The following is a 27,934-nucleotide window of genomic DNA, read 5'->3' as shown; positions in this document are numbered from 1 at the left end:
CATTGTTCAACATCATTTTAATCTCCACCGAGGGAAAATTATAGAAACATGTTAACACAAACAGAAGATGCTTGGGGGAGAGACCATATGGTGCTATGACAGGTTTAGTTTATAGAAATGTAATTTATAATTTTATAAAAATCATACGAAAGAATAACAACATCTCTCAGTAACGTCAGACAGTATAGAAAAAATAAATCTCAACATTAGTCGTACTCTGATGGTCCTTCTAGTAAGAAATTTAAAAGTGCTTTTTAATCCCAGTGTAGCAACTTAAGCTTAGTGCAATATGTCAAATCTGGCTTAAAGCAGATATTTATAGCAATTGTGCAATTCTTACAACTGACAAACCCCATCTAAACATGAACACTAAGTGAGGTAAGGATTATAATTAGCATTAAACATTCCTGAAATAGCTTAGACAGCAACTCTACTACGAGCAAAATCTGGAGTGCTCCTTCCCAGGAAGGCTCAAACACAGACACGACGTGAAACCTGGAGTACAAATCAGTGAATACTCAGAAGTTATAAAAGCTCTTGCAAAATATACAGTTTAGTACATTTACAACCCACTGCTACAATGCAAAACATACCAACTTAAACAGAGCCAAACTTTACAAGCAGTGCACGGGGTTTGCTGGGAATACACTGTTTTGTTCCCAAATCCTCCTAGAAGCTCCACATAAAGCCAGCACATTAAGTTCATGTAGAAATTCCACTGGATTTTTAGATGAACAATAATAATGAACAATTTGCTTACCAACTATGACTGCAGCTACAAGCACCATTACTCTCTGAGCAGGTGAAAAACACAGCACTAGCTGGGGAAAAAAAGAATTTCAACGTACCCATCCCTGTTTTATACATGCTAAGCTGGAAATAGTAAGATAATAACCTGTATTTCTACATAGTTGTTGCTGCAAGGCTGCTCAGAACTCTACCCTTAGCTTTGATTTGCCCGTAGTTTCTTTACTCTGTGAGTTAAAATGCAACTATTGCCTTTCACGTGCAGGGCTCGTTTAAGGAGAGGCAAACACCAGACTGTTAATGTTGAGCCCTTATGGCTCATTTGCATATAGAGCCAAAGGTGTTTCCTATTCTATTTTTCCAGGTGTTTATGAGTAAGATTTAAATCACTACCAACAACAGGAATAAGCTACAAATCAATGGCCTTTCCTTCTAACAGGCCATGGCTTCAAAGCCCTCCAACTGCACTGGTTTTTACAGTATTGCACTTAACTTTAGTGTTAAACTGACACTGAAGTCTCCACAGAACACGTTTTACAACAATATTTCTGTTAAAAAAGCAATAAATAAAATGCAGTATCTAAAAAAACCCAAGAAACTGTGGGTTTAGTCCATATTTCCCCCTACACACACAGACAAAGCTGCACCATCTGAAACAAGGCTGGGACAGTCTTTGGATACCAACTGCATAGTTCTTTCCACAATCAGAGAAGCAATTAAAGCTTTCTACAGCACTATCAGACACGAAGACAGTACCTGTGAGTCTCAGTTAGCTTAGGACGGGCTGCCTTTCCCGGGGTGAATGCGGGAGTTACGCGGGGTTATTGCACTGCCCCTCGGGCGCTCCTCACTGCAGGGACAAGTTGCCCAAGTCTTTGGCCGAGTCCCTGACCATCTGCTCCAGGCTGGGGTGTGCAGCCCCCCTGGCTGCCAGCTGGCTGTGGATGAGCCCCAGGCTGTGCAGGTTGAGGATGGAGTCTGCGATGATCCGCGCCGTCCTCTTCTGGTACCCGCCGGACGTCACCATCAGCACGGGGATCCTGCGGCGCCGCGCGGCCTTGAACACCACCTCGTCCCTCTTCACGATGCCCTGCAGGTCAGCACGGCCACAGGGGGCAAAAAAACTGCTATCAACACCATTGCCCGGGATAAACACCTTTCCTTCTGATCTGCTCCGGTCTGGGGGAAAAAACCCCACCCTGACCTTTGAGTTGCAGGATCCTTTACAGCTACTCTGTTGGAACTGCACCCAAGCCCAGCTGGGGGCTTCTTGTGATTTCAGATTAAAAAAAAACCAAAATAACACAACCAAAAAAAAGGCAATATTTGACTTCTTGGCACCTGAGTTTAATAGGATATTGGAGCTGGAGATGATGCTGAACTTTGTATCAGCTTAGAAAGATTCACGCCTGTCTTGATTTCCAAGAGCAGAGTGACAGGACAGGGGGCAGTGGCCTCAAACAGCAAGAGAGCAGGCTCAGATCAGGTATTAGGAAGAAATTCTTTGCTGTGGGGGTGAGGCATTGGAAGAGGCTGCCAGTGAAGTCATGGATGCCCCATCCCTGGAAGTGTCCAGGGCCAGGCTGGATGGGGCTCTGAGCAATCTGGTCCAGGGGGAGATGTCCCTGCCCATGGAAGGGGCTGGGAACTGCATGAGCTTCAAGGTCCCTTCCAGTCCAGGCCATTCCATGATTCTGTGAGATGCAGGCTGGAAGATCTCTAGCCCAGTCTCCTGCCTGGAGCAGCACAACCACCAGCAGTGGCTGAGGGCAGTGGTGCCTTCACATGGATGAGGCCTGGGAATGTCAATTCACGTAAACCAGCTAACAAGACTTATAAATGAACTTTTAATTCAGTCACTGGCGTGAGTTTTGGGGTGTCCTGTGCAGGGCCAGGAGCTGGACTTGATGATTCTTGTGGGCCCCTTCCAGCTCAGGGTATTCTGTGATATTTTAGTTCTAACCTGTGGGTTATGGATTTATAATATTGGATGCCTGGGAAGTGTTTAAGCCTTACATTTTACAGTAGAAATTAAAAGTTCATGTAAAAGTCCTGTTAGCTGGTTTACATGAATAAACATTAATGAAAAAAAAAACACCAAAAAAACCCCCACTCCAACCAACCAAAAAAAAAAAAAAAAAAAAAAACCACAACCAACCAACCAACCAAAAAACCCAAACCCAACCAAAACCAAACCAAACCAAACAAAAAAAAACAAACACAAAACAGCATATCAAATATCCTGGACTAGTTTTAGAAGACACAGCAGCTAAAAGTCTTTAGCACAAATTCCTAGAAGAATTCCTGCTCGAAGGACATAGAGGTCTACACTGACTACGAATTTTAGAAATGTTCACCCTATTTAATTGAGACTAAAAAAGATTGTCTGAATTCAAAGTGCTTTAGTTTGTGCTCAACTTGCACAGCACCCTCTGACTAAAGTTTAGCAACTCCATCAAGATTTCCCAATCCCACAGAAGAACCCAAAATTCAAATCAGATTTTACACATTTACAATCACTGGCTGAATTTTAAGTCCCAGTTTCTTTAGTAAAAGCCTGTAGATAATGATAAAAGAATCTATGGCTGAAGGAGGAGTTGCAGAATGTGAGTAATGGTAGACCCATAAAAAAAATAAACAGGAAAAAGGAAATAAATTCTAAGTAACTTCTTACTAAGAGAAGGGTATGGAACTAAAAATTAACAAAGGCTGCTGACCAAGAGGAATTGTGCTGTCACTGAACCCAGACTACAGGAGAGTTTGAGCCTTCTGGGTTTCAAAAAGTGCATGTGGGGAAAAAACACTTCAAAAATGAGTGAGAACAGAACCAAAATTTACTTTTACTTTTTGTAAAAGCAGAGTGTTCCAGATATATATAACTCATTACAACTCCTCAAAAAAAACCCAACCTAAAAGCTTAGCAACATAACAGACAATGAATGGACAGCTCAGAACTTCAGTAACTGCAAAGCTGGAGAAGGGGATCTGCCAATAATTTTAGATAACAATCAGCTAATAAAGGGAAAAAAATAAAATAATTTTGCTAATAATAATAAATGCTACAAACGTAGCAGGAAAAAATACCTTGTAAAAACACACAACAGTCCTGCTTATTGTGCAGTTTGACACAGCCCTGTGAAAGGACAAGGAGTAACAACTGGGCAGTGAGACAAAGGAAAGTGAGGAATTCTATTAGAAACAGATCCCTCAAGGAAGGCACAGAATTACAGGAGAAGCTGTGGATCCCACGGGCCCATCTCTGGCTGCAGCACTGTTATCCCACCCAAGAACCGGGAGCAGCCACTGTTCACAGGAGCCTCTGCTCCAGCAGCTCTCCTGGCTGAGCCTGGAGGAGCTGAGGGCAAAACAGGGGCCTATTCCCACCTTTCTGGGTTACCAAGGAAGAAAACAGATCCACTGGGAGCAACAGCCCAGCACAGTTCCCACTCCCACCCAAAGGGAACAGGGACTGCTGCTACCCCTCAGGTTTCCCTGCAGCCTCAAGGACCACAAACCCATCGCCCAGAGCACTGAGGAGCCCAATCCTGAGCAGAGCTGGCACTGCAAAAAGAGCTTAGGACACCTTCGGGGGTAGGACCAAAGACTGGACTGAGGAACCTCAAGAGATGAACCATCCAGGCACAGTGCCTTCAGTTTTGACCCTTCCAGCAGCCTGGGATTCCAAACCTGGTGAAATGGGCCTTCTTCACACTTACAACAACCAGACCAGAGGCACAGCAAACCCTGCCCTCAGTGAGACAGCAAAGGTGGGAGCTACAGCAACCTCTGCTCCACCAGGCTGGGCAGAGAAACGGCACCCTCTGCCTTTCACCTCTCCTTGGGACCAGGAAAGCTGCTCCACCTTCCCTTCCCCATCCTGGCATTCTCTCTCTACACAGCACCCAGCAACCCACAGCAGCTTTTTCTTGGCAGCTGACCCTGCTCCTGACCCTGCTCCTTCTCCAAGGGCAAACCTCCACATATTCCCCACCTACCACTGCTCACCAACCACCCCTCACACCTCAGGCTGTGTCCTCTCCAAGGTCAAATCAAGCCCAAACCCCTCAGCTCTGCCTTTGTGCAAGAGATCTGAACAGAAAACTGAACAGAAAACTGAACAGAAAACTGAACAGAAAACTGAACAGATGGAGTGGTGGCTCCGTCAGGGGGGAACCTGAGAGAGCTCCCAAACCAAGCACTTCTCTGTATTGAACGGGTGGCCATTAAAGGTGAAACAGGAGAGAGGCAGCACAGAGGAGCTGTCAGAGGAGGGATCATTAAAAACCACAGAGGAAACAGAAGATCTGGAGGGTTTTGTTTGCTTTGAGAAAAGCAGAGTGTTTTGGAAAAGCAGTGAAGGTGGAACGTGAAGGGACACAAACTGGGAGGTGAAGACTTCCATGAAGTGTACAGAATAAGTAAAAATTTAAGCCTGCTAACAGTGGGGAGAGAAAGTACATGGTATCTGCAAGGAAAAGGCTCAGGAGAAAGAAAATAGGTGTTCATTTGTTAGGAATACACAGACAGGCTGCACAAAATTGTTACAGCTGGAAGACACCACAAGGGCAGTTTAAAACAGCTGGGAGTGCTACAGAGGAAATTAAGTGTAAGATACATACTGGGGGCAGGTGACAAAAGAAATACACTGCAAAATGGGTCATGTGAGGGGAAAAACAAACCAACCAAATCAGGGAAATAGAAGTCAAGTGAAGTGTGAAAATGTCTGTCTCTCTGGTTACTGCCTGGGAGCTCAAACCAGTGTATTTTAGAGATGGACTATACTCAAAACAGCCACTGGAAGGACAAAAATATTTGGAGGCAGGAAGAAAAACCAAGAAAAAAAAAAAGGGTGAAAGAGGAAGAGACGGATCTCTGGTGCCTGTAAGAGGGAAATGCTCTGGCTGAGTGCATGGGGTGCACTTCCCTTCAGCTCCCAAACTGCCTGCAGGGCGTGTGGGGAGCAGGGCTGGGGATGGCAGTGCCACACAGACCTGGGAAACAGCCAGTCCTGCCTGGGATTCCAGGATGGCAGTGCCACACAAACCTGGGAAATAGCCAGTCCTGCCTGGGATTCCAGGATGGCAGTGCCACACAGACCTGGGAAATGGTCAGTCCTGCCAAAGATTCCAGGATGGCAGTGCCACACAGACCTGGGAAATGGTCAGTCCTGCCTGGGATTCCAGGATGGCAGTGCCACACAAACCTGGGGGGAAATGGCCAGGCCTCCCAAGGGATCCCCATCCAGGATGTCGGTGCCAGCATTATAGACCAGGATGTCAGGTTTGAACTCGTTCAGGGCTCCCTCCACGTGGGTGTGCACCTTCTGAAGGTACTCTGTGTCCTCTGTGCCCCACTCCAGCTCCACTTTGCGTTTTATGGCACCTGAAAGCAAACAAACCAACCACTGCTCAGTAAGAAAAGGGCTGCTTTGAAAGGACATGCAAGTTTTAGGGAAGCAAGAAAAAAAAAAACCACCACATTTCTGGAAGTCTTCTCAATACATTGTATTTTCACAGAACTTTGAATTAAAGAAAATGACTCAACTATTTGTTTTCCCAGCAAATGTTAAGCACAATGACCTTGGGAAAAAAACAAACAAACAAACAAAAAACTAGAAGAGAAAAAATTAGATGCAGGAAGAAAAAAAAAATCTCTAATATCTCTGAGATGCAAGTGGAAAATGTTATTGAAAAGCAGCTGATCTACATGTCCAGTTACCAATCAGCAGAGAAATCATAAAGGAAATTATTAACTTAAAAGCAACATAAATAAAACATAAGGCAAAGAAAACACTGAACTGCTATTGCAGAGGCAACAGCTGGGGGAAAAACAAGATAAATATCACTGAGAAATTATGAATATGTTTTATTTTTATCACAACACTCAAAACTTCACAGCAAAGGATCATGAATTTATGTGAACTGCTTTATGAATGTATAACAGGATTGAGCTTTGCCCTGAGCATTTTCAATTTAATGTTCTTACCCTGTAATCCTACCAAAAGAGTAAATATCTATTCTTCATTTAAATCAAATTATTTCTAATGCTTCTAATAAAGCAACAGAAGTAGAAGAGGAGGGCTGAGAAGGTGAAGGGGAGAAGCCCAAGGTTAGGCAGCCTAGTTTGGGGGTTTTTATGGAGGTATTTGTAACTGTACCTGTGAATTAATATCAAATCCATGCCAGAGGTGTTCCAAGGAATGACTTCTGCCTCAAATTAACTGCCTGGGATAGAGGGATTCAGCACACCCCAAGTGTGCATTCAGCACAGAATGACACTTAATTACTCTTGGGATTGCTGGGTAGGGTTTCTCTCTGCTTTCCATCCTAGTTCAACAGCAGGGAAGGATTCTTTCTCATTCCTATTTTATTGCATCAACGTGAGTTGTGAAGATTTTTTTGGTTTTTATGGTATTTTCCTGGATTCTTCTCTTATTGTTACATAAATGTCCCCTAAGTCTGCACAGCTCTTTGAACAGCACCTGGAGCCTCTTCAGGGTCCGGGATCTGGCTGGAGCTGTGGAGGAGGGGACACACAGGTATTGTTCTGATGGAACCATGAAGAAGCTGAGGGATGTTGAACAGGATCCCCTGCCTTCACAGGCCTCTTGCCCTCATCTCCAGACACAGAAGTGCAGAGATCAGGGATGGACCTGGATCAGGATGGACACAGCTATTCCATGTGTTCATTGTCCATCTCCTGCTCGCCAGTGAAGGCACTTGTACAGCTCTGTGAAATGACACTCAGAGCATGAGATTTTTAAGGCCTGAACTTTGAGTTTCAGCTGCCAAATTCTGTGCTCACCCTTCACTGAATTAGTCCCATTCCCCATCCATCTCCTCCTAAGCTTGTGTCATTCCAAACTGCTCCCTCTCAGGGACTCAGTGTGCTTATGGCTCAGCATCAGGCAGTGGGAGTTGGGCTCTTTTTTCCCCTTCCCCAATGATGGGCAAAAAAATGTGCAGAAGAGGCTCCTGTAATAAAACATGGAAAAGATGGGCAGGAAGTCCAAGGAGCCAGTTGGAATTTACTCCCAAGTTCAAGCCTCTGCCTTGCTTCAGAGATCCCCTCTGTGATCCCACCTTTGCCTGGCCATTTAGCAGGAAGGATTTAAAGGATTTAGCCAGCAAAACCCTACTCATTCTTATGCAAGGACCTACATGTTCACATGCCTTTGGCACCTCATCCTTAGAAAGGGAATGCTGGTATTCCCAGGCTCACAGGGGAGGGGTGAGCTCAGTGGTTCAGATTTGCTAACAAGGACTCACTCTGTTTTGGCCTTGACCCATCTGCTCAAATGTTGCCATGTGATATATTGAATAAAGGGATGCTTTTCCTGGGGGGGGGGGGGAGAAACCCCACATTTATTTGTCTGCTTACAGACATGATGTGCTTTAAATGGTCATTTTTTAGTTTAATACCTTGAAATACTAGAGTTCTCAAAACCTTTACAAGCCAAAATCCAGCAGTGCAATGCACTGCACCTCACTCTTGCCAAGAATCCCAATGAAGGCTTTACAGAACAATGGGCTCACTGAAGACATCCAAGAGCACCCAACAACCTCTGACTCAGGGAACAAATTAAGCCTGTAATAAATGAGTGTAGCAGAATCAAAGATCAAATCAACTTTGGGCTTTGGCATTCCCATTTAAGCATTATCAAAGCCCCGCTAATTAATTGTGGCAGGTCACAAGACACAACGGGCACATCACAGCAGGGATAAACAAACCCCAACCAAGAACAATCAAGCACCAGCTCCTGTCACTGGTCTGACAGGCTGCCCAGGGCAGGGGGAGGTCCCCATCCCTGCAGGGATCTCATGTGCCTGTGGCACTTGGGGACGTGGCTTCCTGGTGGCCTTGGCAGGGCTGGGGTTGGACTCGATCTTAAAGGGCTTTTCCAACCTTAATGATTCTTTTCCATGACTTGTTTTGCTTCCCAACTCGTTTCACACTCAGGTGCAGTTTGTTTTCTAGATGCCTACAAAACAAGTTCTACTGGCAAGACAACACACCTAAACATGTTAAAATTTATAGTTTTCAAAAGAACATGAAACCTTTTTACATGGCATCAGCTAATCCTCAGGGAATGCCATCACAAATGTAGTGCAAGGCAGAGATGAAGTTCTAACCATTCTCTTAAAATCCAAGGATGATTTAACTCCCTGCTCTGAGTCTGGCAGGAGCACTGAACATCCACCCACACCCTGCAGCCCAGGAATTCATCCCAGAAGTGAGGGGAAACAGTGCTGTGATATATCCCAGTGATCACTGAAAAGGATGTGACATGAAAAACATTAAAATCCAATTAACGCTGTCTCAAGGAAATTTTATTAGTAAATGAAGCTGTGTAGCAGCTCAGGAGGTGTTTTGGATTGTGGAATGTGAATTTCAGCTGTACTCACGTTTAGCAAAGCCATCCCCTGGGTAAATATATCTGTTGTAGGCATCCATAATATACACCCGAGGATCATCCAGGAAGTCCCTCTCATGGCCATTCCCCTGGAGGAAATCCACAGTTAGTTATTCCCAGCACAGCATTAAACACCCTGCAAACCCTGCAGCAACAACACTACAGAGTTCTAGTGCTCAGGACTCCCTGGGTCTCTCTCTTATTTATAGTCTTAAAGGTTATTTTGAGGTGTAGAGGGTTGGTTTTTTTTGGGGGGTGATAATACCTGAAGACTGCAGGTATTACCACAAACAAAATCCCTGTGTCTTTGGGAAGGGAATTAGCATAGAGCTCATTACACATGTAAGGAAAAAGAAGGAAAAATAGAAGACAAATGTCCTCAGCAGCATCACAAAAGCAACTGTGACCACCCAACAGATCTGTCATCCTCCAGCTGTGCAAGAGAAAGTCCCTTTCAGCTGCTCCTGGGAACTGAGTGTTCCTGTGCAAGGATTAATAAATAAATAAAGCTGACTACAGCTCTCCTGGCAGTTCAGGCCTTGGTGAGATAAGTGATCCCTGGAAAAATGACAAACACTAAAGACCCAACAGTTTAACAATTTCTTGTTTAACAACAGGAATTCCCTACAAAAACCTGTGCTGGGGGTAAAACGGATGCTCGAGAGAAAACTCAGATTTTGAGTATTTCCCCCTTCCCCATTTCTGAATTTAAATATTCTTCTTCTGGCTCTCATTTCGACTTCTTTCACTAATATAAAAATCATTTTTTCACAGCAATGACTAAGATAACGTAGTTTAAATCAGTGTATCATACAGCAGCACAGCCCCTACCCCCAGAAGAATTTCATTTAAACTACAAAAACAGACATTTCCACAGATACAGCTTCTGTAATTCAGTTTTTATGCTAAAAAATGGCAACTCCAACTTATTTCTTCAGCATTCTTTGGTCCACAAATAACCAGCTCATGCACACCAGTCTGGGAGTGTGAAAGGCTCTGATGAACCATTTTCTTATAGAAGGTGGAACTCGCCACTGCACTCAGAATTGGGACAGTCACAAGATGAGAAAATCTGCATTTTTAAACAGGATCTGCTGAGCTCCTTCACACACCTCCCATTCCCCAAAGGAAGGAAGCAAGGGGTGATTCCATGTGCACACAGACTCCCAGCACAGCTGAAAAACCAAAACACGTGCCAAGAATTTATCAAAACCAAACCACCCCACCCCCAAAAAGCACAAAATAGATCCACACCCGAGAGAGAGGAACACAAAATAATGGTCCTGGTATCATGGTAATTTTAGGATGCAGATAAGGAAAGTGATAGAAGATGACAAACTTGCAGCCATTAGGATTCCTCCCTGCCCTGGAGCTATTTAAAAATGGTTTCTTTACACACAATAAATGACCTGAAACGCTTCAGATTGGACACCACTCTGGTGCACTAACTGCTAAAAATACCATTTCTGACCTCTCAGGCTTTATTTTGTGAATCCTACCAGAGCTGAGGTGTGATCTCAGTGCCCACAGTAAACCACACACCAGGGGAGGGGGTTGAATCCTCTCCTTGATGAACTCTGTGGCCAGGCTTTCTCTGAACACTGAGGGGCAGGTTCCCCCCTGCAGAGGCTGCTGAACCCCCTGAATTCTGGCCCAGGAGATCCTTGGTCCTCATCGCAGGAAACACAGCAGGATTTTTCCATCCAGCCACATGATGGAGCTGCAACTCAGGTTAATTTTACTAAACTGGCTTCAGAGCCTTCAGGACCACAAAATAAACAACTGAACTGTTCCCAGTTTCCAGCATCTCTGATGACCTGTGTATTCTGCCAGTCAAGAGTTTGTAGCAGCACTGAAAGAGGGGATTTGTCACCCACTTGTATTTCAAGCACAACGTCTGCAGCACTGAACAACAGGCAAACACTCACCTGATGGGCATCCAGATCAATAATTGTGGCTTTAGACACCCCTGGTACTCTCTCAAATAAGAACTGGATAGACAAACAAAGAAAGACATGGAGAAATTCAGGAAATCAGGTGGCAGATTAAACTGGAGGCTTGAAGCTCCCCCAGTCTATTTGCTTCAGTCACCAAGTAAACTGCTAAATTATTCCAATAAATGTAATTACAAAAGCTCCTCTCATTATTTGACATAGAAAGATAATTGTTGTGGTTATACAGTAACAAACCCTCTACATTTCCACCAGAACAAACACAGTCAACATGAATTTGAGTTGTAGACTCACAGGATGGTTTAGGCTGGAAGGGATCTTAAGAATCCTCTCGTTCCATCCCACCTTTAATACAGACATGGTAAACCCCAAAGATTTTGTACAAATTCCCACCCACTATAATTTCTCAATCTGTACTTTAATGGTAGGGAGAAAAAAAACCAACCCACTGTGGGTTGGTTTTCTGCAAATTACCATGTACAGAAATTAGGGTGTTATGTCACATGGTGTGCTGCAATCATTAGAGCTCTTTAATGTTTGATTATTATTGATACTTTATAAATATTCTATTATACAAATAAACCCCAGTTCATTTGGTAGAAATGAGCCCTAATTGCAGCAGGCTTTTACTTCAGCCTTTCAACAGCCAAATACCGAACGTATTCATTCACATTCAGCGACTGTTTTGGAGTCATTCACATTTTTATTCCTGAGCCTGAACCAGTCTGAGCTCTGCACAGTTGCAGCTCGACTCAGAGAGAGGATTTCTGTCCCTGCAGGCTCGACTGCAACCACTGCAATGACTGTGGAGGGCTCAGGTTCAACTGCCAGGCTTGGAAGATTATCACTGAGCAGATTAAAAGTCCACCTGGAGTGGGTTCTGCAGGCCAACATTATTAATGCAACTGCAGTGGTTCCTATTTACACTGATAATTCTGACCCCTGCCAATCTCCCCTCCCACCTCCCAACACTGCATGTCCTTATTCCCACCCCTCTGGAGATGGCTTTGTTTGCTCCTGTTAAGGTGTAAATGAATTCTTAGGAATTTATGTTGGGGTTTTTTTTTTCCCTCCATTTGCACAAAGAGCAGAAAAGACTGGTTTAAGAGCAGTCCTTACCTTGATGGCCAGTGTGATGTCAGCATATGCACAAAACCCCCCTCCTTTGTCACTGGAGCAGTGATGGAAACCACCCCCTGCACGGAGAAAGGCAGACATCACTGACATGGCAGGCACAAGCAGCAGCTGGAAAGGACCTGGAAAGTTATTTTCTATGCTGAACATCCCCAAAAATATACTAAAAAAACCCCAAAACCCAAACTAAGAGCTATGGTGTTATCGTTATTTGCAGATGCCACTGTCTTCTGAAAACACTCAGACCAAAAAGCTTCAGGAACTGCTCTTGGAAACAGGAAGGGAACACACAGTAAATATGACAGGCCTTGGTTGTTTGCTTTTAATTTCTATTTCATTTTTAACCATGGCTATTCACTTTGGAGAAGAGGCATGCAAGAAATAATGGAAAAATCTGCAATGGGTGAATTTTATGAGAACAACAAGCAAAGGCTCCTGTGACATAAAATGTTGCTTCAGTGGCTCACTGGGTTTGCACTGCTGTTTGCTGTGAGCAGGAGAGCACATTTATATTCACTATATCCTTCAGAACTTGTTCATTCAAGGCTTTCTCGGGAAAAACTGCTCAGCCAAAAATAGACACTGACTGGTCCAGCTCTGCTCTCCCACACACCAACCCCTGAGCTGCCGGAACGTAGATAAGATGAAAAATATTTTATAATTTAATGAAAACAAAGATTGTATTGAAATATTTATATTTAGTCCAAACATTTTTCCTCAGGTTTTTTTTTTCCAAACACCTGCCCTTATAAATGATTCATATCTTTATTCCAATTATATTTTTTCCTTCCCAAAAAGATTTTTAAAATAAAACTGCAACAGTGGGTGAGAGAACAAATCCAGTACTTTCTCCATTTTTTTCCCTTTGGAGTTGATTTTAGTCAACCACCATCACCCCTCTCTGTTTTTATGAACAGAACACACACCAGAGAAATGACAATCCTGCTTCCACACACACAATTCCAAGCATCACAGTGCCCTGTTTGCACTCACCCACGTTGATGGCCCAGCCTCTCTCCACAGCCAGTTTTCCTGCCTAAAAAAAACAATTACAGTCAGAATTCCAAGAATGAAGGAGGTAAATTCCACCCCAAGTAACTGTTGGCATGGAATCTGCAGATGCTTTACCACTGGAGGTGATTCTGACCCAGATCCCTGAACACAAAACTCCCCCTCAGCACCGGGAGTTGAAGGAATATTTGCTGTGTCATCTGGATTTCCTTCTCTGGCAGCTGCAGAAGGGAAATGGCAGTACTGGGAAGAGTGAAAAGGGAGCAAGGATATCACAGCATCCTTCCTGCCCATGGAAAAACAGCAGGAATGTAAACTCAGACTCCTGAAAATACAGAATTCCAGCTGGGATGGGGCCAGGAAAGTGTTACAGTGTGAAGGGTCCTGTGAGTTCTTATTCTTGAAATCATGCATGGTATAGAATATCATCAACCTTTTCCCCTCCAATAGGGGGAAACTGTGCCTGTATCTCCTCACTGAACTCAAATGACCTTCAGGAAAGTGCTGACAAAAAATGAGATACAAAAGACTCAAATGATGAAATTTTAACTGAAAAACCCGACTTGTTTCAGCCAGGAAGAACCAAGCAAGTGTTTAAGTGCAGTATTCCTTATCTGGCATGATAACAAATGAAGATATTACTAGCTCCAATTAAAAAATTAAAAAAAGAGAGAGAGAGAGAGAAAACATGTAAAAATGGATGAATTCTTGCCCATAGTCATGGAAAGAACATATTGCACATCTTACACAAAATGAAGTTTGGACAGTCAGCTGAGAAGTCTTCCTCACCAATACTTCCATCTGAACAGTTCTAGTTCAGTCCTAAGGAAATTGTTGGGAAGGTAAACATCACCCTGATCTGATCATGCCAACTTACAAAAATTAGATCCTGGGGAAAGATTGCAGCTTCTGAACTATAAAACCCATTAAGTCCCAGGGAAAGCACATTATCAGCAATTTATCACACTTCCTAGGGATTCCTCACCAAAACCCAATCTTCCCATAGTGCTAAAATATCATTAAAAAGTAGAGAAACTCAACAGGGATGTTTGTGATAAAGAGGCCCATCAGGAATAGCAGAAGATGCACTCCTGACTGGCACTGCACAAATTTTATTGTCTGATTAATCAAAATTGCTTCTCAAGTACATACTTATTCCCCCATAACAGAGGGAAAAAAAAAAAGGTAAAAACAAGAGCATATGGCATCAGGATGAATCCCAAAGTGCCAGGGATGGCATCTGTGTTTCAGGAGGCACAGACAGAGCAGACAGCTGTAATAAGAGAAGTCTCTGCACGTCCCTGCTCAGCAGGACTTGCTCTGGGAGTGACAACCAAATATATTTAAGCACTTTGCACTATATAATGGCATAAAACTGAAATTCTTTCTCTCCAGTCCTCCCCACCTCTGCTTTTGCCAGTTCACCCCTACTGAAGAGGCAGCACCACGAGAGAATTAAAGCAGAATTAGGAGCTTCAGATTTTTACATATCTAAGCCCAGCGTTTTGGATATCACAAAGGGAGTTAAGCCACTAAATAGCCCTGTTTAAAGGTGCTTCTGAGCCCTATCAGTAGATATCTAAGCTTAGTCACAAGTCATCCAGTTCATTTCCAAGCCAACAACTGGCACAGTCACACAGCTGCAAATGCAGCAGCTGGATGGGACACAGGTTTAACAACAGAGCACTAAAGTACTGAAAGAAATTGCCACTTTTTTCAAATAAAAATCAGGCACTTCTGTCATTAAGAACATAAAAAACACAAAAAAATCAGGGTATTTCAACTGCTTCCCCAGGCCTTGGGGCTCCCTCATCCCTGTGCCAGCTCAGCCCCAGGGCAGGCCCACAGACACACCCAGCCCCTGTCCTTGTTCCTGAGCACTGTCCTGCACTGCCTTTTATGCCACAGAGGACCTTTTTATATACTATAGCTTAAATTATTTAAGTCTGAAACCTCAATACATTCACGATTGATTCCAGTGCAGATTGCCAAGGACCTGCATTTCTGCTGCCACCTCTTAGCCTATTCCTGAAAGTAATGCCAGGTTTTAGCATTCCCTGCTGGCTTCCCAGCCCTGCTCACCTTTGCTATCAGTAGTTGCAATAAATCCCGTTCCCAAATCTGGCACAGGGCACTGTGAAAGCTTTGCCAGCCCACAGGACAGGGGGTCAATGTCTGGCTCCAAACAGACACAGAAAAACCCAATATGGGCTGCAACCCCTTTCACATGGCCCCACTGCCACAGCTGCCTGCAAGAGGATCTATTCGTACCATAATATTAATCATTTCAGACAACATTATTTGTCTCCCATTAGAAATGTTTCAGCTCTGGACCTGCCAAGAGAGCTCAGGACTGGTCCCATCTCCTCCCAGCAGCAAGCTGGAAGGTTGGTCAACTCCAGTAAGACAAAGGTTAATAAAAACAGGGCAGAAAAGACCCCACTAGTTCCCAGTTCACACTTGTGAGGGCATGTTGTCCTCAACAGATGGTCTAAATACCTCATTCTTGGCTCCAGCTTTGAACTGTTTTCTTTCCTGGTATTTCCTCAACATCTCTAATGGCAGTTCCCAGGCAAAATGAAATGTCTGGTGAGCCTGCAGAGCAGAGCACTCCTTTAACTCAGGAGAGCACAGCTCTGCTCAGGTGAAAGTCTCACTTGAGTTCAGCTGAGCTGTTTCTGCAGGATTTACAACAGAAACAGCAGATGAACTAACTTTCCTCGTTAAAATGAACAAGGGGATATGATTTTTCAATTCAAGCACTTCCCTAGACTCAAGAACAACTAAACCACCCATCTCTTCCCCATCCACTGCCAAGGTCCTTTGGTAAATACGTGCTTTAAAAATGCTTCTGTCTTATCAGTTTTGAAACCTCCCATTCCTAGAATTTACCTGTACTTGAATGTTGTTGCAAACTAATTCAGTTCCTGTGTTTGCCACATCTCTCTCACTGCTTGCCCAGGCTGACCCTTCACTGTCTCTTCTGCAAATCACTGACCACAAAACCAGGAATGTCCTTCCCCTGCGGAGTTTGCTCATGTTTAGGACTCTGCACTAACCCACTTCCCTCTCCAGGCCCCAAAACTTTGAGTTATATAAACCAGTGCAACGATTATTTGATATTAATATATTACAAACTCTTATTTGAGTTACAGAAAACAGCACAACTCCCAGGTTTACTGTCAACAAGTTTAAAAGTGATTAAAAGGGAACCAAGAGCCCCTTACCATTATTGTTCCTCCTGTCTGGGTTCGGAGAGGCCTCAGAACTTTCCTCTGAACAACAAAATTGGGAAGAAAGGCCACGGGTGGGATTTCTGTGATTGTAGCCACAACAAAGGACCACTACAAGAGGGGAAAAGAGAGTTCCCATTATTGCAGGCTGGCTTGATGATGGCATTTAGATCTCTCATTAGTTGCTATTTCCTGCAAAGGAGCTCACAGGTCTTTAATAAGATTTTTTTAGATGGAGGTGACCCCACCACCCTTATCAGTGACCTCCAAATAGGCTCAGCCTCAAGTTGTTAACTGAGAATCACCACTTGGAGGTTTTAGCACCAAACAGTAATAAATCAGCAATTTCTCAGCAAGCTAGCATTTCAGAAAATCTAATATCCCTGGGGTTGGGAGGAAGGATTGTAGAATGTCCTTCAGCTACACTTGATATATTGTTCAAACCTAAAATATCTATTCCTGTGTGAAATCAAAAGGATGCAGCAAGGAGAAAGGAAACACAAACAAACAGACAACTGAGCTAAGAAGTTCAAACACTTAAGTGAACACACAATGCAAACTTAAGCATGGAGAACTGATTAAAATTTATTTAGCATATTAAACGCTTCTGGAAAACGTTTCAAGGAACAGTTTCGTTCCAAAGTCTTCAAGGTTAGAACACAAAATATTTGCAATATGTAAATGCCTTTTTTTTGCAAACACATAGATTACTTCAAAGAACTTCCACTAGCACTGCTCCCAGTGATAACACCGCTAAATATATTGCAAAGCATAAGTCACAAGCAAGGATGCACCTGCTCATCCAATCCTGAAACATTTAGGGACAAGGACCGTGACTTTCCCACCCTGCACAGATTCTGGGTAGATCCATTTTCTTGAGAGTTAGGAATTAAAACTGGATTTAGTGCATTTGTTGCCCCATTACTGTGAGCTGTTCACAGCAGGATGTCCAAAGTGGCAATCTGAACCAAAGACAATCCCATCCCAATCTCAGGGTCTCCTGATACTCAAAATAATTTCCCAATCATCAATATTTCAGCTACAAAACACTACTGGGTGGGGTGGAGGGGTGGCATCATTAATAAAGGTCTTCCAAGTACTAATTAAATTTTGCCAACAGTTCATTTGAAGCTTTTATTGCTGCTACATTTGAAGACATTACTCTGTTGACAAGTTACCAGCTCATTACTCTGTTACCCAGTCATCACAAAGTGCTTCAATTATTTTTCAATATAGCCAATCTTGGTGAAGTCTCCTTGCAAGGTATTTTAACTTTGGAACAAGCACATATTCAATCCTGTTGTTCTAAAAGGGGATTGACAAGGTCACATGTGGATAAAAAGCAAATCTGACCTCAGAAGTGAACGAGGATTGCAGAGGAAGTTTTAACAAAGTTTAAAAAGATTAATGTCAACAGGGAAAAGTGGGAGCAATAATGACCTAAATCAACAATTCTGCTGCTGCAGCTTTTTAGGAGATGGTAAAGCAATCCACAAGTGGCAGAAGGAAGGAGCAGACAAACCTTGCTGGGAACATTCCCAAGACACTCCCTGCTCCACACTCTGTGCTGAGCTCTGTGATTCCCAACACACGGGGCAGTCACTGGCTCTGAGGGAACTCTTGGGGTTCAGGAATGAAAAAGCTTCTTCAACCCCCTTAAAAGCTGAGGAATGCATTGTCTCAAACTGGGCAACGTTTCATGCTTTTTCCTTCAGTGTGCTGATGATGTTTTCCAGCATTTCCCACAAAAAATTCCCAGGACAGCTATGTACAGACTCAAAGAAGGGAATCACCAGGAATTTGGTTTATATAATTGGATAGACTTTTTCAGGCTGTAAAAATAAAAAATTAGGAGAGCTGAGGAACACATTAATTACACTTTCCAGGCTGTCAGTGCTTCCATAACACCAGCCTTCACACATCGGTTCCCTCTGAGAGAGAGAGCAAACCCTTCAAATATCTTAAATATCTTCTTTTTTTTTTTTATCAGTATTTTTCATATTCATATATCATGATTGCATATATCAGAATAATATCAGTTACTATTTCTTCTGGTAGACATTTGCTCTCCCTCAGCCATCAGGTTACTTCCCTGGAAGTGTCCAAGGCCAGGTTGGACAGGGCTTGGAACAACCTGGTCTATGGGAGGTGTCCCTGCCCTTGGCAGGGGGTGGCACTGGATGGGCTTTGAGGTCCCTTCCAGCCCAAACTATTCTGGGATTCTATAAAATTACTGATTTTCCAGTAGAGTGTTGTAGGTATGTAATTATGTGACTTAGAAATTAAAACTTGGTCCGGATTCAGGGAAGAGTAATAATCATATATAAAAACCATTCAACAAGTCTTCACTTATTCTTTGTAGTTATCAGCTCAATTTAACTCTTCCTATAATTTTTATTGCTAATACTGTAAGAGTTTCTTAAATTACTTTCTATATTTTGAATAAATAATTCAACAGATTAATTTAGGTTTCCATTTTTTAAAAATTAACTCCCTGTTTTCTTAAAAGAAGTAAAGAAGGTTAACCCTTAGCCAGGTGTATTTTCCTTTAATAAATGGAAATATTAACTACTGGGCAGTATCAATAACTGTGGCTAAATGTAACCCTGTACCAAGATGTTAATCTTAATCAAAAAAAAAAAAAACCAAAACCAAGCCCAAAACTGAAATGAAACAAAAAATTTAAGAGTTCTTAATTCCCCTTGCTGAAGCTCAAACTCAATAATAACACACACATTGAATGAGGATATTCTTGTAGGACCTCACTTATAAAATGTTATTAACTTTAATTCCTTAACTATAAAACTCTTCACAGTAAGGTTAAATGTCTTCAAATGATTACTCTTCAAGGACTAAAAGTTAAACTGAAAACCTAATATGAGGAAGATGTAAAGCTAAAGCAGTTGCTTTTGTGCTGATATCTCCTGGATTAATACAAAGAGATCATCAATGATCAAACCCACCCTCTGATGGTACTGCCTTTTATGTTATGCATTCATTGCATTCCAGCATTTTAAAATAGCCAACAACACGTCAAATTAAAAAAAAAAATGCAATTTTGTTCTTTAGTATCTAAATTTAAGCTGTGTTTAAATCTTTGATAAGTTCCTGGAATGAGTCCCAGCTCCAAGGGGAAAATTCACGGAGTTACAAATCCAACACCAAGCAGCAAACGTGATTTCTATTTAGAAGCTTCCCTGGGACAAAGTTATCTGGATCCATCTTCAGGAGGGAGAGAAAGTATGTGTTTAGCTTGAATTAACACAAGATCGAATCATAAGGGACAGCAGGAAGGTTGCAGCTCTGCCAGGAGTTTCCAGTTAAGGTTATCACCTGGAAGAAGGTGATGACACAGGGGGTGCACCCAAGGAGAACAACCAGCCACTTTGATCCCAGCCAAAGAGCTGGAAACATGAAAAGGAAGAAACCAAAGGCTGCCTCGTCCTTCAGAGCTTTGGCAGTTCTTTAGCTGCACAGGATGTCCCCCAGCACTTGCACAGAGGTGTGACACTAAACCTGTCACAACTCGTTCCCTGGCACTGGAACTCTTGTTTGGTGCTTTCCCCAAGTACCTTGAAAATAACATTTTTGTATGTTCCTACAGACCCTTACCTGACACGTTTTTACACGAAAACTGAGGTAAAAGGGATCAAATTATTTTATCTCCTCTCGTGACCTTTTAAATTAACATTTTGCAGCACTCCATTAATGGGTCACCAAGACACATTCTGTGCTGGTTTATCTGAACACCTAAAGCAGCCACAAGTAACACTGATTATTTCCTGAGCCTGCTCCTTCCTGAGAGCCCTCCCAGCCCCAGGCACTGCCAAACCCACCCCACACAGGCACCCCTGGGCAGATGAGCTCCCCTGGCAGGGCAGGAGCCAAAGCACACGAGCACCATCAGTCCACTCTTCATAGGTTTACACACAGACATTTCTAATAACATGATTAACTTCTTATTTTTAAACCTACATAATTTGCAATTCTATAGACCAGATGAGCCTTCCTGCCAGCACAGAACTGATTCCCAGCACTAGATCTTCTTGTGCCCCCTGTTCTGCTTCTCTTCACCCAACACTCATCTGCTGCAACCACCACCTCTTCTTGCAAGGGTAGGGTAGGAACTTCCTGCCAAATTCATGCTCAAGTTTGAAATGAATACTCCAGTGATCTGTTATTTTAGGAGATCTGGGCATTCCAAGAAAGACAAGCACCTTCACACTCTTCAGAGGTGATCTAATATAAAACAACACCATTTATAGGTATTTTTCTTCATTTAACACATAGCACAGCAGACTTTGGGAAAGGCAATACAGAGGATACCCAGGGATTTCTCATGTCTAACCATGTCATTTTTCTTTTGCAACTAAGCACTTTCTATCTTCACTGCTTGGCAGGAATTTGCTGGCATGACCAGCAATATCTTCCAATTTCTACAGCTGCAGGGAATAATCTCTCAGGAAAAGGGCAATGAGTGATCCCAGTTAATCCCATCTGGAAGCACACAAGAGTGCTGATTTTGACCACCAAGGCATGAGTTATGCAGACAATTGCCAGTGAAGCCATCCCGTGGGTACTAAAGATATTATTATGGCAGTGCAAACTGAGCTGGGCACATTCCACCCCTCTTCAAAGGAGTGATTCAGTAACAAGAGGTGGGTGGTTCTCTGGAATTAAAAGTTCAGTCTCAAGAATAGCTGCAATAAGATCAAACCTAATGATGTATGAAATTGCATGGAACTTCATAGCACGGAGTGAAGGAGCAGAAGAGAACTCAGGAACAGTAAGGAGTGGGGAAAAAGTTCACACAAATAACAGATCACTGAGAAAAATAAAACATTCCAGAAATAGCAATCCAAGGACTCTTCCACTGTGGAAGAGCACAGGTGAAATAACTCCTTTTGAATTACAAAAGGGGAGATTTCTTCTCTCATACAAATCTCTTCTGGATCCCCAAGTAGAATTTGAAAATGAAAACAATGTCACCCTGCACTGTCCAATTCCACCTACAGATGACTGGATGTAGGCAGAAACACATCTCACATGCTTATGCTCTAGAGTTCACTGAAGTCTAACAAATGGATGTTTCATATAGAAATAGCCAAGGAATGTTCTTTATCTCCTGTGGATATGCAATCACTGTGAGCTGGTACTGGAAACCTTCACACACAAATAACATGCAAGGCTGTTCTCCCCCACTGATCTTCCAGCTCTCTCCACATTCCAAGGACAAAGCCAGTACTTCCTCCCACAACAGACTGACCACAGAATCCCACATGGATGCTCTGTCAATGTGACATACCCCCAAATTCCACAAAGCCATCCCTGCATTAGGAAACACCCCATGAAATCCTCCCAATTGCTCCCCAATGCATTTCCAATTTCAGAACCATATTTTACCGGAGTAAATCAAAACTTAACACTGCTCAAGATCAGAACCTTGGCTCTAAGGGGACTGTTGCATGTCAAACATTAAGATTTGCCTTATGTCCATTTTACTTTGCTGAAATATCATTTCAGGCCACCTCCATATAACCCTTTGCCCTCCACCCCTCTACAGTGTGAGCAGCCACTCTTCCTGTGGTTTTCTTCCAGTATCCCCAGTAACAACCTGGTTCAAATACACCATTTATCATCTGTGAAGTTGGTTCTATAACAAATCTATAGGATGTGCACTGCCTTTGACACCAGTTGTGGACAGTTTGCTGGAAAAGCAGATGAACAAGCACAGCACCTTTAATTTATTAAGGTAGCGCCTCGTGTGAACAACCAGCAGATCTTCATCAGTCGCCTCCCGTGCCTGTACAATCAAGTCATCTGCAATTAGTTTTTCTTCTGCAACAGGAGAGAAATAACAATTGGCATTGTACACCATGGCTTAACCCCCCGTGTCCCACCCTGCCAAAGGTGCTGTTCTGACTTTGGTGGAACAACTTCAGCTGTTGGTTGTTGCTGGAACAACTTTGGTTACTCAGTGTTGGCAGGTTCTCCAAATACATCCCCCTGTCCCAGGTAAGTTATTCAGGGAGTGTGTGTATGAGAAAGACTGTTTGCAGCAAGTGTGACCGTGGTGACTCCTTGTTTAAACTCAGGAACAGACAGGTAAGTGGCAGAGCATGGACACACACAACAGAATCACAAGACACTTCAGTTTAGGGCTTGGCACACTGGGCAAATCTCGGTGCTCGTAACATCAAGTACTCATCACTTTTTAACATGCTTTAAGAAATCCCACTGTTTATACTAGAATTTAATCCCCCAAATCACAGCAGAATAAAATAATAATAAATCAGAATTCAAACCAAAATCATTGCTTGGATGTTCATGGAAGCAAACCAGCTCCATTAGGATATTTCTGTCACACTCCTACCTCAATTTAATTTCAAGAAATACCAGCAACCAGCTACAAGCTCTTTCTCTTAAACACCAAAAGATACATTAAAAACTCTGTTTTATAAGAGCAAGCTCCAAAGTATCACTCCCAAGATTTCAGGATGTGACCAAAGATAGCATATTTGAGTGCATCCACCAGGAAGTTCAGGTGTGGGCCAACCTCAAGGCCAGGTGGTGCAGAAGGACAATGGCACTCGGCATGTGATCACTGCTAACAATAATTATAAGGCATCCTGCTCACCTTCCCAGGCAAATTTTGATATTTAACTGCTGCATGCCTGCAGCCTCCTGTATCTTTTCTTTAATTTGATACTTGGAGGAGAAAGAAAACAACTCGGAAACGCGAGAGATCGTGTTCTCAAGTGTTGCACAAGCACAGCACCTGCAACAACATTTGCTTTGGCAAGGCTCTGATTCTCCTGACTGAGGCCTGAGGAACATTTCAGTGGTGCCCTGGTGTCAGACAGAACCCCGTTGCTGCCAGCTTCCCTCTCCAGGAGAGCAAACCCAGCACCCTGGGCTGCCCTGGGGCTTCTTCCTCCTTTCAAAGCAAGGACAGCAAAACAAGTGGGAAAACTCGTTTTCTGTGAAAGACTGAGACACTTCAGAGCAGGCACATCACGTGGGAAAGACCTGGAGGAAAAGACTTTCCACGGAGAAGGAACAGAAAGGCAAAGGTTCTGATTAATTACAAAAACTGCCATGGAACCCAAGCCTTAATTATTTAAGGCTGTTACAGGAAAAGGCCAAAACTCAGCTACTGTGTGTGTGTTAGAATTCACTTAACCTCAGTGAAATGAACACAGGGCAGCCTGAAGAGGGAAGGGCAACCCTGAACTGCAAAGGATTATCAGTTGAAGGAGTCATTGGGACCACATGAAGGGAAGAGGCCTGGCTTTGGGACAATCTCTGTATCTTTGTCTTGGCAAGAGAAAAAGCCTTTTTTTTTTAATTATTTTTTTTTTTAACACTTGGTGAGCAAGCTTGCCCTTTAAATGAAGAGATGCCAAGATTCTGTAGGCCCTGACCCTACCCCTGCTTCTTACATTTGTATTTCCTTAATGAATTTCTGCCTGTATCTTCCAGTTGGTTTAAACAGCAATTATGAGAGGCTTCATAAAATGCTCTGCCTGTCACCAGAGGCACCTCAAACACTATCAGAGCAATAGGATGAGGTTGCTAAAGAGTGGATTTACACAACCTGCAGCTCTCTCTCAGTCTGAGCAGCACCATTTGCCAGCTGGCCGAGCCAAACAACCGAGTTACACCTGCAGCAAAGCATCATCAGCACCTGTAGTTTCCCCAGCCACAGGAATGTCCCAGATCTTGCTCCACCAGGTGTAAAGCAAGAGTGGCAAAAGGCCCTAAGAAGCCACTCAGTGCACTCCCCCACTGCAGCTCAGCTGTTTGTAAGATTGCAGCTCACACAGGAAGGATTTTCCTTTCACTGATTCCTGAACTCAGGTCTGTGTGTCCTGACTGAGAGCCAGGCTTGGTCTTCAAAAGGAAGGACAAACTGCAGCTGCAAACAGCAGCTGTCCCCCAGAGGAAACTCCAAAGAAATACTGCTCCCATACACTCACCTAGAACTGAAAGGAAGAGTTGGAATCACTAAAAGATCAGCCAAGTATCAAAACACTGTATGCTGAGCTACATCCACCTCACTCAGCTGGGCTGAAAGCCAAGATCCCGGTGCTCACTTCAGAGGTGGAAGCAATTCTCAAATATCCCACAGGAACCTTTCTTGTAAAGGCCAGGCAACGAGATTCTGCTCACCTCAGGCCTTCCTTCCAGCTATAAAGACCAGAACTATTTTGGGATAGTCTAAGACATGGCTATGCTCACATTTCTTCTTCCTCCTTTTTACTCACAGCCTTGCAAAGCCCTGGGCCTGGCTGAAATGAACCAAACGAGTTACTCTGACTGGGGTTATTCGTGCCTCTGGGGAGAGCAAATCATTTCATGAGCCTCAATTTCCGGGCACATTTCACGAGTTTCTCTCTGCACAGACTGAGCTGAACCTAAAACTGTGGGTTTATTCAGTGGAGCAGGCTAGAAAATACATTTCCTAAGGACTGTGAATCAAACCTTTGTATTAAAAAGCCCTGGTGTAGGATGTTTGCTCTCACATTACAAATTAATCTTTTAAATACTTCATAGACAAGATCTTCAACAATGACATCCAACCCACCTCAAAAATCCTACCATTGATTTAACTTGTTAAGACTTCAGTCTGCAAATATATAAAAATACCAGAGCACTTCAAATATGCTTAAAGAATGTAGCTTAAATATACACAACAAGTAATGAAGAAATACAGTCTCTATTATATTGGCAATTATCAACATGAGGCTGCACTAACCACAAAATTTTCTTCAGTTTCTATGCAAATGTTGGTCTGAGAGGCACCCTTCTAATTTTACCTTTCAAGAAATTGATTACTTTCCCCCATTTCCCTGCATCGAAGGGGTGCAGTTTCTCAAGTCCCATGAAGGTGATGTTGTAGTCTGGGGAATACACGATGGGCCAACATCCTGATGGGGGGTCCTCGTACAGCTCCGTCCTGTGGGGCCTTGACAAGCACAAAAACAAACTCAGCACCAGTTCAGAAACTAGTTACCCTGGTTTTACCCCAAATTATCAACCAGAGTCCTTATCAATACCAGCTTTACACTGGGAATGATTCCTGCAAGTGCTTTTTCCAACAGTTATTGAAGGCAAGACTTGGTTGGTTTTTCAGCGGCTTTTTAGGGGTCAGGGAGTTAAAACTCTTGAATTAAGCAGTAGTGGGGAAAATAGAACAACTGATGGTTGAAAAATGCACACTAATGAATTATGCATAGGAAGTTCACTGCAGAACTTAAATAATGGACAGATTTGGTTCTCTAACCTTGTCTTCTCAAGTGCACCAACCAGCACCTCTACCTTCAAAGGTGCCTCCAGTCCACAGCCAACACAGGTCTCATATTTTAAGGTGTCTGTCAAAACACAACTGAAGAAACCACACCACGTTGCTCCTACACATGACACAAGCCTGGAAAGATTTCCAGGACCCTTTCCTAGAAGCAGCAGATTATCCTGAGACCAGGTGAGCACAATAAGAGGCTTGGGTTTGTATCTGCATAGCACAGAACCAGAGGACCACACTCTTAAGTCCAGATCTCATGCCTGTAACCCTTAATCAATATCCTCCTTCATTCCTCCTCCAAATTATTGTATTTTCCCAACAATCTTCTTCTCCTTTCCCAGCTGGAGAGACAGCGCAGCCCTCCTTCCCACCCCATCAGTGAACAGGCAGTGCTGTGTATTTACAAACACAAACACCAATTATTGGGTGGACACTTGTGTGCACAAGTGGGTCAGCAGGCCAGGAAGCCTGAGAGGGGACACTCAGCCCGTTCCACCACCTGTGGGTTCCTCCTGGGCCCCAAAGCCGCATCACTGAGTCACGCCGAGACCTCTCTCGCTCCCCAAAATTTACTTGAAGTTTTCAAAAGGCTCCGCAACGCACCGGGCAAGACACAAGAGCCTTTTGTCAGGGGAACAATGCACACATAAACCCCCTTATTTCCAGCGTAAATATGCTCAGAAACTGCCCTTTGAAAACCCAGTTATAAACAAACCAAACCAAGCCTGTGGACAAAGGCGGTTTTTCAGCAGAGCCCGCAGCACGGTGCCCACACAGCACCCACACAGAGCCGGGCTCCAGGCTGTGCCCTCACCCAGCCCGGGTGCAGACACACCTGGGGCAGGTGCTGTGCCCCCAGCCTGGGTACAGACACATCTGTGGGGCAGGTGCTGAGCCCCCTGTGCCCATCACACACCTGGGGGTAGGTGCTGTGCCCCCTGTGCCCATCTCACACCTGGGGCAGGTGCTGAGCCCCCTGTGCCCATCACACACCTGGGGCAGGTGCTGAGCCCCCTGTGCCCATCACACACCTGGGGGGCAGCCCCCTGTACCCTGTGCCCATCACACACCTGGGGGGCAGGTGCTGAGCCCCCGCCGGGCCTGGCAGCGCGGCCTCGGCGCCGCAGGGGCTGCGGGGACTGGTCCCTTCCCCGGGGTCCGCCCCGCTCCCGGAGGAACACGCCGCTTCCAGGGGCTCCTCGTCCTCCCGGCAGGACATCCCTCCCCGGGCAGGGCCGCTCCCGGCCGGCCGGGCCGAGCCGCGGTTGCGGGGCCGGACCCGCGGGGGGCTCGGGCGCTACCACTGCCGCAGCCCCGGCCCTGCCCTGCCCTGCAGGCCCGGCGGCTCCGCGGGCCCCCTGTCCCTATCCCCGTGCCCGTGCCCGGCCCCGTCCCCATGGCCGTACTCACATCCCCGCCTCCGCCGGGCCGCGCAGGGAAGGGGCGGTGCGGCCGCGGCTCCGCCCGGCGCGGGGCGGGCCCGGAGCGATCCCGGGAGCGATCCCGGCACCGCCTTCCCCCGGGAATCGACGGCATTGCCTTCCCCCGGGAATCGGCGGCATCGGCACCGCCTTCCCCCGGGAATCGACGGCATCGGCACCGCCTTCCCCCGGGAACCGGCGGCATTGCCTTCCCCCGGGAATGTGCGGCATCGGCACCGCCTTCCCCCGGGAATCGGCGGCATCGCCCAGGACGGGACAGCGCAGTGCCAGAGCCCCCCCGGCTCTCGGTACGGGCAGCTGAGGACTCGCAGGACGAGCCCTTGGTGTAATGTGGGACCTGGAGAGATTCAATCCCTGCCTGTGGTTTTATGTCAAGGGCCTGGAAGTGATTCCACGCATCCTTCCTCCTTTGGGTAGGAAAACACCATCCTCTTCGCAGCAAAATTAAGATACCAGTAGCTGAAGAGATGTAGCAGGCCAGCAGCAAAATGAGGGAAACAACGGTGAAATACTGATCTTGCCGAACAGCAGCAGAACTCCTGCTGATTTTGGCAGGTCAGGATTCACACCAGAACACCATCCCTAAATTCAGGCACACAAGCAAGCTAGACTAAGCATGCTTGACTAATCCTACTTGAATATATACAGAAAGCATTTCTTGTGCAGGTGTACAACTAAATCAGGAACACCATCATGAA

The 27,934-nt window shown here is 44.5% G+C and overlaps 1 protein-coding gene across 2 annotated transcripts; it reads right to left on the bottom strand.

The window, feature by feature from the left end:
* On the bottom strand, positions 1–27,322 carry HDAC11 (histone deacetylase 11). Of its 2 annotated transcripts, none has more exons than XM_050328307.1 (10): positions 27,205–27,322; positions 25,310–25,458; positions 22,228–22,328; positions 16,485–16,601; positions 13,240–13,282; positions 12,232–12,308; positions 11,089–11,151; positions 9,153–9,249; positions 5,951–6,129; positions 1–1,837 (listed from the first exon to the last, which is right to left on the bottom strand). In XM_050328307.1, coding segments are annotated over exons 1-10 (1,071 nt in total). In that variant the 5' UTR covers positions 27,207–27,322; the 3' UTR covers positions 1–1,594. The 2 variants fall into 2 exon arrangements, with proteins under 2 accessions (XP_050184264.1, XP_050184266.1); XM_050328309.1 differs by lacking the exon at positions 27,205–27,322 and adding an exon at positions 26,865–26,883.
* Between the last annotated feature and the right edge of the window lie 612 nt (positions 27,323–27,934).

This window comes from Myiozetetes cayanensis, unplaced genomic scaffold (genome assembly GCF_022539395.1).
Source record: "Myiozetetes cayanensis isolate MyiCay16 unplaced genomic scaffold, myiCay2020 scf39, whole genome shotgun sequence".
NCBI lineage: Eukaryota > Metazoa > Chordata > Aves > Passeriformes > Tyrannidae > Myiozetetes > Myiozetetes cayanensis.
This window is presented reverse-complemented; position numbering and strand designations above follow the sequence as displayed.

What these genes read in the sequence shown, in the direction of transcription:
- HDAC11 (XM_050328307.1), bottom strand. An exon ending in AGTAATCAATTTCTTGAAAG is followed by an intron (nt 22,329 to 25,309) that starts GTAAAATTAGAA and finishes CTCCTGTTGCAG; the next exon opens with AAGAAAAACTAATTGCAGAT. An exon ending in GCTACCTTAATAAATTAAAG is followed by an intron (nt 16,602 to 22,227) that starts GTGCTGTGCTTG and finishes CCCCTCTTGTAG; the next exon opens with TGGTCCTTTGTTGTGGCTAC.